This window comes from Ixodes scapularis, unplaced genomic scaffold (assembly GCF_016920785.2).
Source record: "Ixodes scapularis isolate PalLabHiFi unplaced genomic scaffold, ASM1692078v2 PGA_scaffold13__105_contigs__length_92229423, whole genome shotgun sequence".
NCBI classification, from domain to species: Eukaryota; Metazoa; Arthropoda; class Arachnida; order Ixodida; family Ixodidae; genus Ixodes; species Ixodes scapularis.
The window spans coordinates 91,455,079-91,467,927 of record NW_024609839.1 but is presented as its reverse complement, the minus strand read 5'-3'; the positions used below and the strand labels follow the sequence as shown (position 1 = coordinate 91,467,927).

At 45.9% G+C, this 12,849-nt stretch overlaps 1 protein-coding gene across 1 annotated transcript in view; it reads right to left on the bottom strand.

Annotated features, from left to right (window-relative positions):
* Positions 1-506: 506 nt before the first annotated feature.
* Positions 507-12,849, bottom strand: part of LOC121835476 (monocarboxylate transporter 12-B-like) — a 27,572-nt gene continuing 15,229 nt past the window's right edge. The window contains exons 2-3 of the mRNA XM_042289718.1: positions 7,745-8,207; positions 507-688 (exon numbers count right to left, since the gene is read on the bottom strand). Of these exons, the coding sequence (XP_042145652.1) occupies positions 507-688; positions 7,745-8,207 (645 nt within the window). The remainder of the gene's footprint in view (positions 689-7,744; positions 8,208-12,849) is intronic.

Sequence of the window (12,849 nt, the reverse complement as noted above, 5' to 3'; positions counted from 1 at the left end):
CCAAGATCTTTACGGTTCAGTATCATAAATTATGGTTCACCATAACCCACTGGCTCGTCTCGCAAGCACGGGTCGTCCGATTGATGCTATGGTGCGTGTGAATTCCTTTTTTAGAATATCCCCGGTTTATGGCTACTAGTCCTGGTGAGTGCCTATTTACGAGGGTACAGTTGCTGGAATAATTGTCAAGTGATTCGCGTTTTTGGTATTCAGCTGTGGAAACGCTTACCTCTCTTGTGATTGTTAACTGTGAGTCGTTTAATGTCATTATTCCTCTCTTTATCCTGTTATTCCCTTATGACGGGAGCGTGTGACATTGTTAGCTCCCCATTCAGTGACCTCTGCTCCTAGTGCCTGTTTATAGTTCTCATTGTAAAATAACCGCTTACGGATACTCGGCAGAGCATTGTACCACCAGTTCACGAAGAAATAGCCACTTTTTTTTTCCGGAGAACCTGGCATAGGGCTCCAGAAAGTCACAGAAGCGTAGACATCGCTTCCGTGAGCTACTTCGTCCGTGGGGCGCTTTCGTGTTGCAATACCAAAGGCGCAGTTACGCAAAACTTAGCTCGCTTCTTCCTCCACTTGCAAAAGGCGAGGACACCCCAGAAGAACGCGAATACAGATTCGATGACTGCCAGCGTCAGCATGAGCACGTCGTAGCTGCCAAGTGTGTCACGGACGTACCCTGTCAAGTAGAAACAAATGGAGAGGATTAGTCGGGTGGATAAGTGGTGAACGAATATCTTTCATGCCGTAGGATTGCAATCTTAAAGCTAGTTTGGTCCAGTCAAGTAGCGGTTAAGCCCATTTTACTATCTTGAGAATGTGTGAACTATGAACGCGAATACTTCCAGCTGCAGGGAGCGCTTTGACCAAATATGTTAGAAACAGCTCTGTGCTTACTTCGACAAATATCATCATTCTTGACTTTTCATTTAATTAAAATGAAGCATTATATTGCGCGGTGTGGCCACGGAAAAAATTCGACTTAATTTTTTTTCTGCAATGATTAGCTCAATTTTGTACACATCGCGCGTCTTCAACGATTGTCTTCAGTTATTGAGATAAACAATGAACAGTTTGCTTTTCTTCCCCATGGCTCACATAAACCGCTAGAGGGGTGACTGCTCGATCTCTCTACGCACTTCTAACGCTGACGTGGCGAAGGCTATAAATTATGTCCACAGTGAAAGCTAGGAGCTAATGAATTAATGGAAACCTGTATTAATTGAATGAAATGTGCGCTCGCCTATAGGTCACTGGCCTTGAGGCGAGAAGAGAATTGTGATTAATGGGAAGTAGTAAATTTCTTTTCGATAATTGAAACGAATTGATGAACCTTAGAGTTTCTGATGTAGCCTATTGCCGCGCGCGTAGCCGGCCGAGTAGGCAGTGCGGCTGTAGCTTTACGGTTATTGTGCCTCACGCGAAAAGCCAGGGTTCGATTCCTGGGAGTGACGGGTCTTTTATTTATTATTGGAATTTAGTTTTCTGGTAAATTTGATAATCTTCTTGCTTGTCCCACGCGGCTACAAAAGGCGCTCCGCGTGGCAAGTGGGCACGGCAGCTCTGTCAAGAACATATGCGGCTAAACCCGCTTCTATTCTTCATGCAGGTTGTGCTGCTGCGGCCCGGTGGTTTCTGCTGATTCGGTGGCTGCTCCAATCTTCGCACCGTCATCATCCAACGCCGTCCCACATCTACACCTGGTGGTCATCGCAGCCAGTGCACCGACGTTATCAACATCGACGGAACCAGCAGCTGTAAAGCCGAAGACGGACCAACGACCTACCAGTGGGCACGGCAGCTCTGTCAAGAACATGCGGCTAAACCCGCTTCTATTCTTCATACAGGTTGGTTGCTCGTAATCCTTGTACAAAAGCGGCGAACTTTGTTTAGTTGTGCTGCCGTGCCAAACAACTGTTTTTTCGTGCTTTGTTAATACCGTTGCGCTACTCTTGCAATTAAGCGGTGACATTGAAAGTAATCCCGGTCCTACAGTTGAAGAAATGTTGTCTCAAGTTTTGGAAAACCAGTCCCAAATGACCAAGGAACTTGCCGCTATAAATGAAAATCAAAAACGAGCGGAAGAAAAATTCACGGAAATTAACCAGAGGTTAGGGAGCTTCGAAGCTAAGTCGTCGGCCCTAGAAGCGACAGTAAAACATTTTTCTGACAATGAAGAACGGATCGTATCAATGGAAAGTGTAATGGCTGATTTGGTAGACAAGATTGACGACCTCGAAAATATGAGTCGCCGAAATAATCTTGTAATCTTTGTCGTGCCTGAGACCGATGACGAGACAGCTGAATCACTTCATGGCGTCGTAGTGAATCGACTGTTTTGTGATACGCTTGGTTTTCCGGTTGTAACCACAGAGAGAGTGCACCGCCTCGGGCGTCGAACGGATGGTAAAACTAGACCAGTCATGGTGAAGTTTGCAAATTTTTCAGAGAATATGTCAGTTTTGAGAAACTGCCCGAAACTGAAAGGATCGACGACCTCTATTTCAGAAGACGTTTCCTTACGTGTTCGAAATATTCGCAAACAGCTCTGGGACAGCGCTATCGAAAATCGTAAGAAAGGCGATAAGGTTACTCTAATCTACAACGAGCTAAAAATAAATAATACACTCTACATCTGGGACGCCGAAAAACAGACACGAATGGCACTGGGTCAGCCAAAACCCTCGCGACAAATATGACAGTCCAGGCGCAAGGCTACTGATTCGATTAGATTCTTAAATTAGAATGCGAGGAGCATAATGAATAAAGTTGTTGATATAGAACACGCGTTACTAACGCGCAAATCGCACATCACAGTCATCACAGAAACCTGGTTACACGAAGAAGTATCTGGTTCCGAAGTTATTCCCCCAGACTATAAAATAGTACGAAAAGACAGACACACGCGTGGTGGGGGCGTAGCCATTATTCTTACAAACAAATTGCACTATAACCGAATGCCAGGTATTGATGGCGTAGAAATATCATGGGTTCGTGTGAACATTTTTTCTACATCCCTTATCATCGGTGTTTTTTATGGACCACCTAGCAGCGGAAATGTTTTCGAAAAAATAAAAGATATCTTTCAGAGAATGTACACGCGAACTCTAGAGTTATTTTTGCTGGCGATTTTAATCTACCAGACATTGACTGGGTGAACAGTTGGTCTTCGTGCCAGATATCGCAAACACTATTAGAGCTATATTTCTGTCATAATCTAAATCAAATTGTACGCTCCCCCATAAGACTTTTTGGAGAAAAAGGCTCGATACTGGATTTGATATTTCTTTCCCAGAACTTGCTTGAACGAATACAGTGCATTGAAGTAGTGGAAGGCATTTCAGACCATCAGATGGTATTACTTACTTTGTCTTTAATGAATGAAACACGCAACACAGAAAGACGTAACGAATACTTGGACTTCTCTAAAGCTGATGACGTTGCTATTATTGACTCGTTAGCCTTCTGTTTTAGCGATTTTCTTAGTGCTTACGAAATGCCTGAGTACGACCTGAACTTTTTCTGGAACTTCTTCGAAAATGTCGCTTCTCGACTGCATCAACAAATTCATACCAAAAAGAGTAAAGATTGCCAAAAAAAAAAAAAAAATCCGTGGATTACTAGGGAAATTATCCAAATGCGCCGTAGACTCCGTAAGCGATCGAAGGATGAAAGCCACGTGAAGCAGTTGGACCATCAGCTTAAGGAAAACATTAGATAGGCGAAACATCGCTTCTTTAATGTGACCTTGTCTTCTTTTCTCCAGTCTTCGCCTGAGAAGTTTTGGAGGTTTATATCGCCCTCAAAGTCTAAGGTAAACGAGTTGCATATTGATCACGACATTCTGGACGACCCTAAGGGCATTGCTGATACTCTCAATAACTACTTCACGTCGGTCTTCAGCCTTGACAACAATCAAGGGTCAGTCCTGGCGGCTGTGCCGGGAAACAGTTCATATAGTAGAAATGCTTTGCCAAATATAACGATTTCTGAGGAGGGTATAGTGAATTATCTACTGAAAGTTGACATTAAAAAGGCAGCTGGGCCAGACAACATTCCTAATGCCTTTCTCAGGAGATACGTGGAATGGAGCGCCAAGTACTTGGTTTTGATATTTAGAAAATATCCGGAGACGTCCACGGTACCCTCCACATGGAAAGTCGCAAAGGTTATCCCAATTTTAAAGTCTGGTGACTCAAGATCAGTTTCCAATTATAGGCATATTTCTCCGCTTAGTACGTGCAGTAAGGTGTTGGAGCATGTGGTGTTTAAACACATATCGACGTATCTTGGACAAAATAATTTTTTTACTAGTTTTCAACATGGTTTTCGCCAAAAAGTATCTACCATTACCCAACTGCACAGAAACTGTGCAAGAATTTGCATCTGTGATTAATATAAGGGGGCAAACTGATGTGATTTACTTAGATTTTTTTAAAGCGTTCGATCGCGTATCGCACGAAAAGTTACTGATAAAGCTGTCACCAGTTTTAGATAATCCTGCTATCTTGAAGTGGCTTGAAAGTTACTTATCTCTGAGACAGCAGTTTGTTCAAGTTGACACCGCATGCTCCGGTACCACACACGTAACCTCTGGCGTCCCACCGGGATCGGTCCTGGGGCCTTTATTGTTTTTAATATTCGTGAAGGATATTGCTTCTAGAATTCCAGTAAAGATCCCATTGTTTGCGGATGATTGTGTTATTTTTAGAGAAATCAAAAGTTCTGCGGACTGTGAAGTACTAAACTCCTCGTTAGAAAAACTGTCTAGATGGTGTGATGACTGGAAAATGTCACCAAATTTATCAAAGACTGTATGTATGTCAATTACTCGAAAATGGGAGCCTATCACTTTTAATTATTTGATTGGGAACCGTAGCCTTGAGAGAGTAAGTTCATATAAATACCTGGGGTTGACAATAACGTCTGATCTTAAACGGAATGTTCATATCAATCAAACCGCTAGTAAAGCAATGCGTAAGCTGGGTTTCTTGCGTAGGTATATGAGGCAGGCCTCCTGGGATACAAAACTACTACTGTATAAAACTCGTGTTCGGCCAGTGCTGGAATAGGGAAGCGTCATTTGGGATCCGCATACCTTAACTTGTATTTCAGAACTTGAGCGAATTCAAAGACTAGCAGTGCGCTTTTGTGTATAGTATGTACTCCTCATATGTATCTCCTACAAAACTCTGTAATGACGCAGGCCTGGAAACTCTGCAGGAAAGAAGGAGAATAAATTCCGCCTTAAATTTCTTTACCTTATTGCCAATGACGAGCTTGGAATAGAGAAAGATAAATATATAACTTTTTTTTTTCCCCAGGTCTACCAGATATACACATAGCGAAACAATAAAGCCATATAAATATAAAAACGATACATTTAAGTTCTCCTTCTTTCCTCGTACAATCATCGATTGGAACAGTCTACCACCTGACGTTGTAAATGCTACCACATATTCCGATTTTTGTTTTCTGTTGTCGCAGCAAGTGCATCCTGCTTGAAAGTATTTCAATGTACCACTCCTGTTACGATCTCGCAAGAGATTGACAGTATCAATAAAGAAAGAAAGAAAGAAAGCCGAAGTCAGTCTCGCCCCAGCGCTCGATCCTGCGGTTTCGCTGACATCGACGCCCGCGACGCTCTGCTGTTTTCTTCTGTTCCCTTTTTTGTTTTGGGGACAAGTTCGCCCCATTAAACGTTTAGTTTCTTCAGTTATCGTCGCCTCATTAATTGTCATCCGTGACTATATCACGGAGCCCACTATTTACATTTTGTACTGCGCCTGTCCTTTTAGGATGGGTCTAGTCGTCAAAGTCGCCAAAAGAATCTAACGGAAAAAAATGTCGTTAGCGTTTATAGGCCTCAAAATAAGCTCATATATTTTTTTTCTGGTGTGTACCCAGAAATGTGATTAGCAGTCACCTGGACACTCGACAAATTTTGAGCACATAGACAGGTCTTACAGGTATCTTTTGTAATAGAAAGAAGACAACTAACTGAACCATGAAGTCGATTGAACAACCCAAACCCGAACATCTCTCACAAGCGATAAATTTCAATATTGACGGAACTGCCAGTGAAAAAGCGCATCCTCCGCCATTTGCCCGGATTTCGTGTGCCTCCAAGCAGTAGTCGCACCCCTGAATGGGCCTTTTGCACATAAAGTCGGCTTCATCGGCAGAAGCTTTAAGTGCGATCGGCGTGCGGAACGTTGCGCTATCCATCATGGCTCTCCCTCGATTAATTGAGTCGCGGAGGAAGCAGGAAGGTGTAGCCCAACTCCTCTTGCGGACACCGACCGTAGTTCGAACGATCGCCGCTGCGTGACCCTGGTCTGCACACGCGCAATACACTTCTTGAGAAAGGTTCATTCGTTGCCACGCTTCGCACGATGCGCGGACGTCTAATCTCGGCGATCCACGGTTGTACCGCAACGTAGACCAATGTTGTCAAACGCGAGTTCTCGCTTAGACCTTTTCCGCCGCCCCGCATTGCTCTCCGCAACGCGCTACGAGATTCGGAACTCTGCAGACAGGGCTAGCGGTGCGCCTGCGAAACTGCGGCGTCTTCAATGCGAAGAGCACAGCGGAGCTGGTGAGACCTCGTAAGAAAATTATTTTATGTGCCAATCGGCAATCGCGTGCACGGGTGTTGTCTGTTTCGAAAATGCGTTTTATGCACGAAGACAAGATTCACAAGATCAAGAAAACACTCGCTTCTGCTGGTTTGTTTGCGGGGTGAGTAGGCCGCCGAGCTGGGCTAACGCGTCTCAGCTCGGAGCGTGGAGCGAAAGCTTGCGCTGGGAACCTCCTGGGTTCAAGTCCCCGCCACCCCCGCCCGTTTCGATCTGGATGAGTTTCGTACCGGCACGCGTTCGTGTGATGACTACTGCGTGATGCACGTTAAGAATCCCAGGTTAGCGGTTGTACTGCACTGGCTAAATTTCTCATCTACAGCTAAGAGACCGATTACCCGTTGAGGCGCATCTCCATCAAGGCTGTATAAACATAAAGAGCAAACCAATTTCTGCGTGCGTTCAGTTCACCGCTGTTGACTCCACTTCCTCCGTTCATCCGATGAAGTGTGATGGAACGATGCTCCGCATCACCCCATGGTTCCCCTCGGGAAGATGGTGTAATTTTTTGTCTGCGGTCCCGCAGACTAGCTGGTCTCGAACCATAGAATCCTTCAGCTCACCTTGTTTGGGCCTCCAGTTGAACGTCGCGGAGGAACTGTTTGAAGCTCTCGCCATCTTGCTGGATGCCTCAATCGAAAGACGTACCTCTCCTTGCATATCGGGTTGCCGTAGTCCTCGAAGCTTTGACTATGGCGTTGTAACTCTCTCTGCGACTCTGTCCGTGAGAACGTATTGAAGACGTCTATCGCCTCCTGACCAGCAACGTGCATAAAAGCGGCTGTTTTTCGCGCTGACATCCTTCCTTTCTTCTCCGGCGAAATGACTGAAATGGAGCTCGGTTCGCGACCGGAACTTCTTACAGTTTTCTGCGGCGCCGTCTGACATCACTAGCCGCTCAAGAGGGGGCAGATGTTTTATCCAAGCGCTCTACTGATTACACTCCTGACACCATCTTTCAAAAAGGCGTTATACGCATAAAGACAATATTGACGAGATCGAGAAAACGTGCTTCGTTTAAAGGTCGGCCACGCGTCCACAGCGTGGCCAGCCATAGCCGCGACTTGCAGAGGCCCCCTGCCGGTGGTGTCACTCACCGATGATGGGCGCTCGTGCCAGAAACGGCACTGCGCACGACACGCTCATCAGTGCGAAGGCGACGGGCGTCTGCCGCTTCTTGAACGTCTCCGACAGCAGGACGAAGGGCAGGAAGCCGCGGCTGCCCTGGCCCCAGCCGATCATAAAGCCTGAAGCCACCAGCCAGAGATAGCTCGTCTTGAGCAGGGCCATGAGCACGAGCCCGGAGCCCTGAATGACGAAGCTGCTGAAGATCACCGTTTCTTTCGAAGTGATGCCGCTGTCCACGATGGGGGCCATGGACAGACTGGCGCCACCCCAGCCAACGGACATGGCCGTCATGATCATGGCGGCGTTGTAGTGGCTGAATCCGTTATCGTTGGCAAAGTCCACGATGGTTAATGTGTACGTGAAGATGGCGAAGCAGGCGACCGCGTTGGTCAAGCAGATGAAGAGAAATATGCACCGGAAGAACGGCCGCGCCTAGGAGGAGCAAGGTTACCTGTTACCGTGTAAACTCGGAATGTTTTAACATATGCAGCCGAATGGACCTTCTGCTAAATTACCCAAGCCTTCAGGGGGGATACACCTGCTCGTCACTCAATGGGCAAATTTCGCTAAGCAAACCTGAGTTTCAGGAATGCACCAGAGTATTGATTATTTTTGAGGTTCATTATAATGATCTCATAAAGTTTTGTGGGACCCTTGAATCTTCCCTTGAGAGCGCTGAATATTTTAGTAAAATCCAGAATTATTACCATTCTGACTGTTTCAAACAAATTTGGAGGCAATTTCGAAATTAAATTTTCTTAGATTATAAAAATCAGAAAACGAATGTTAGTAGGCACAGGACGGATCCTACCTTAATTTTAAGACTCTGACGGGAAGCTTAAATGTCTTGGTATTTGTTTATTCGTGTAAATAAATTTGACAGGGCAGTTTTCGCTAGATTTATTTTCAATGGGTTCAACGAGATGGTGACACCAGCACCAAATGAACCAAAGCCAGGGGATTTGTCGGTGTTGCTGTTTGTACAAGCTTGCACGGACGACGATTCGCGGCACGAGTCTTTTGCTTTACACCGCCGATTTTGGATTTGCCGTTTTGCTGGAGAATGGTCTTTGTGAGATTTTTGTCTGCTGCACCGGACAAAAAATAGGACCAATGAGAGGCGACGCATGCAGGGCGTAGTGACGCCATGGCAACGTGCTGTATCTGGCCGCCGCGCGACGAGCTTACGCTTTCAATTCGAGAGTGACCGCGGCCGATGCCACGACCTATGCAACCAATCTAGCGGTAAGAACGTGCCCCGTAAGCTCGCACTCCGCGAGTCCCTAGGTCACACCGAAGAGTCGCACGTGCTCATTCCCAGCGTTCTCATTGATGCTTGGGTAAGTTAGCAGTAGGTCTATTCTATACAAGAGACCCGTCACAAATAACCGCCACGAAGAAGTGCGACATCACGTGGCATCGTGACGTCATGTGTCATCATGATTTCACGTGACATTGTGAGGTCACGTGAGGTTCTGATGGCATGTGATGTCACGGTTTCACGTGACTGTGTCATTGTGATATTATGGGGCATTGTGACATCACGTGAAATCATGACGTCGTCTGACTTCACAGTCATGGGTCCTCGTGATGCCACGTGACGCCATACACACGTGCTTTCCGAAATAGACTACTTTCAAAAATCCCCGCATACAACACTCTTTGAGCTCTTTGGACCCCTTTGGGCATGGAGAGGTGTGGTATGGTCTCGATTCCGACTACCCAGTTGTAGACGAAGTAGTGCATCACGGCACTGCAGGAGAATAAAGTCAGCGCTCGGTCGCTTGCATCGCATCCATTCGTCTACGTGAGAGCCCCCATTGAAACACGCACATCCAGCGTCCGTAAAGACCTGCATTTAGCGAGGACTAGGAGTACGGCCGGCTGCGACCCATACCTTTCTGGCAGTCTAACTACGACTCGGGAGTGCAGCATGACCTTCCCTTTTCACGGATCATTCAACAGCCCTAGGAAATTAAGACGATGGAACAGGATCATTTGCACAGTACACTTCATATTCCTGTGTTTACCTGTGCACGTTTGGTACATCGAGAAACTCCCCCTGCCCCCCCCCCCCCCCCCCCCCAAGAAAAAAGAAAACGCGTTTCAGCATCTTATCCGTATTGGTAGTGAACAGCTTCAGCATTAAAAATTTAACGAAAGTCACATATTCGAAAATGCAAACGCTGGGTGATTTCCGATAATATCGACCAAAAGGTGGCTGGTCGACGTTTTTAAATCAACTGATGTTTTTATATGACATCCTCTAGTGTCTGTTATAAACAAATCCACACTTAGTTTGGACCAGAAAAAAAGTTTGCGGACAGGAAAAGCTCTAAGGCATGAAGAGGTGGACAGTCCCATTAACGAGCACTGATGGAGGGGGCACGTTTGAAAGTGAGCAATTAAAACGATAAAACTAGGAGAATTCTAATACTTTTTAGAAACAAACTATGGGTATAGCTTGCTTGTGATATATGGTAGTAATGTTTATTTAAATTATATTTCTTTTTCTAAATATTGCCAAACATGCCTGCTCGAATGACAAATGACAAAATTTGGAGGCCTGTACCTCATAAAATAATTTAATCACCATCTTAATATTTAAGATAGTAATCTACATATATAATGCTATTATTTAAGATACATATTAGGTATCTTAGTGATACGATAGTGGTGATATATTTAGGCAAACATAAAGAAAAATTTAAAAAAAAAACGAAAAATTCTGATACGAATAAAAAACAACACCACCTTCGATATTTTTTTCAAATTTGAGCACAGTGTCATACTCTATTTTGGCATTCATTTCTATTAAAAACATGTCGCATTGTTTGATTGAGAAAAAAGACGTAACTCCCCAAAGTAGGGTCTTTTTTCAATACCTACACTTGTCACTGCCCTATACGGGGAGAGACTCTGAGTTCGAGTTTCATGACACTTACACACATATTTTATATATTTTTATTCAGATAAGGCCATTGATAACTATAGTAATCGTTCACACATTAAAAGTGAGGAGAAACTAGTGTACACAAAGAGCCATCATATTACGGACTAGTGATCCGAGGAAAGGTCCTGCAGACATCGGCCACTGGGAACTTTGTTTACTTTATTGTCCTACGACACTATATGCTCCTCTCTCTTCCGCTCTATCTCCATCTTTCTCTCTATCTTATATATATCCCTGACTTACATCCAGAATAAAAACATATTCAAGCCTTCCCTTTCTGCGTGATAGTGTTCTGTGGCTAGCAACAATCATTTCCTCGCGAAGATCACGATTATGGCGCAATAGTTGACGGAAGTAGTAGACGACACTCCTCGCTAGTTCTGGCGAAGCGGCCGATTCAATCTTTTTTCGCATTTCCCCGCTTACTGTCAAGGATACGGGGATTCGCTTCAACCAGCAAAATATGGCCGCCGATAGCTGTTTACTGAGCAGTCGTGCCTATCGCCATCCCACTCGCTGGCGGCACGGGCGATAATATCGGGCACAAAGGGGCATACCGACAGACAGCAGAACCGCCAAATACTCGAGCCCCGCCTAAATACAATAGAGTGTAAACACTGTTGCCAAGTCAACCTTGGAAAGGTTAACATGGCGAAAGTGTTTACGCTCTAGGTAGGGGAACACATGGCGTGTGGTATGAGCCGGATCCTTACACGAGGTGCAAGGTGAGCACTGAGAACGAGTCTGCTGCCCTAGAGTGCTTCACGAAAGACGAGCTACAATGTTCGCGCCAAGGTCCCAACCGGAAGGACCTGATCTCTGTCATGCTCGACGGGGAGAAAACATTCGTGCCAAAGCACTTCCTGACACGCTCAATCCGAGAGGCCTTTCGTGTATACAAAGACAAGCATCCTGATTCCGGCGTTGGGCTAACGAAATTTTATTCTTTGCGCCCTAGATGGGTCAAATGTATTCCACACCAGGAAGTGTGCGTTTGTGTGCGCTGCGCCAATTATTACCTTTGTATTGCCGCTCTAGAGGACGTTGCAGGCTCAAGGAGGCGTGACCTGGGGGTCACGTGACCTTGGGGTGACCTTGGGGTGTCACGTGGGGGTCACCTTGGGGGTCACGTGACCTTGAGGTGAGCTTGGGAGGGGTCACGTGACCCTGTGGGGGTCACGTGACCTTGAGGTGACCTTGGGGGGTCACGTGACCTGGGGGCTAAGCTCGCCTTCGGCGGGAATCTCTCCGATGCGACATCACGAGGGAGGGGAGGATCTTCTTTCGACTCCGCCCCGGCGAGTTTCCCACTTCTCCTCTTACATTTCCGGCCTCCCCGACGGCGGCGAGTTCCCCAGCGCAGCTCCGATTTGTCCCTACGCTCCGCAGTGAAGGTTTTTTTTTTTTTTTTATTTAAATTGGGGGATTGGTGGCCGGCTGGGCTAGCGCACAGCAGCTCGAAGCACGTCGAGGGAAAGGTCCGTTGCAGAACCCAGGATCCTGAGTTCAATCCCCACCCCTACCCTTTTCGATGTTGATGAGCATCGTACCGGCGTGCAGTCGTGTATCATTACTGCGGGATGGACGTTAAAGACCCCAGGCTAGCGGTTGTACGGCACTGGCTAAATTCCTCGGAGAATCGCCCCCGTTGAGGCAGACCACGTTTTCGGCAGTATCAACATACATACAGCCGGATTTTCTTTATTTAAATCTAAAATGACAAATAAGAATAGGTAACAGCAGGGGTGCTAATTATACAAACATTGCTTGGATATGGCCTAGTTGACTAGACATTGTGATGGTTTGCTGCGCCACGTAGATGCAAGAAAAACGCACTTGATGAAGATTTAAACTAAAGCAGAGAACAGACGGAAAACAACATACAGGAATGGAGCCGACTAAAAACTGTAATTCTTTTCTCATCTTTCTCCCCCCACACCGCCACATAAACACACTGTTTTTTTTGTTTGTTTTTTTTTTTTGTTTTTTTTTTTGTTTTTTTTTTTTTGTTTTTTCAAGGTAGGGTGCACGTGGAGCGAAAGCTCGCGCTGCAGAACCCAGGATCGTGGAATCATCCCCACCACTGCCCGTGTCGATCTGGATGAGCATCGTAACGGCATG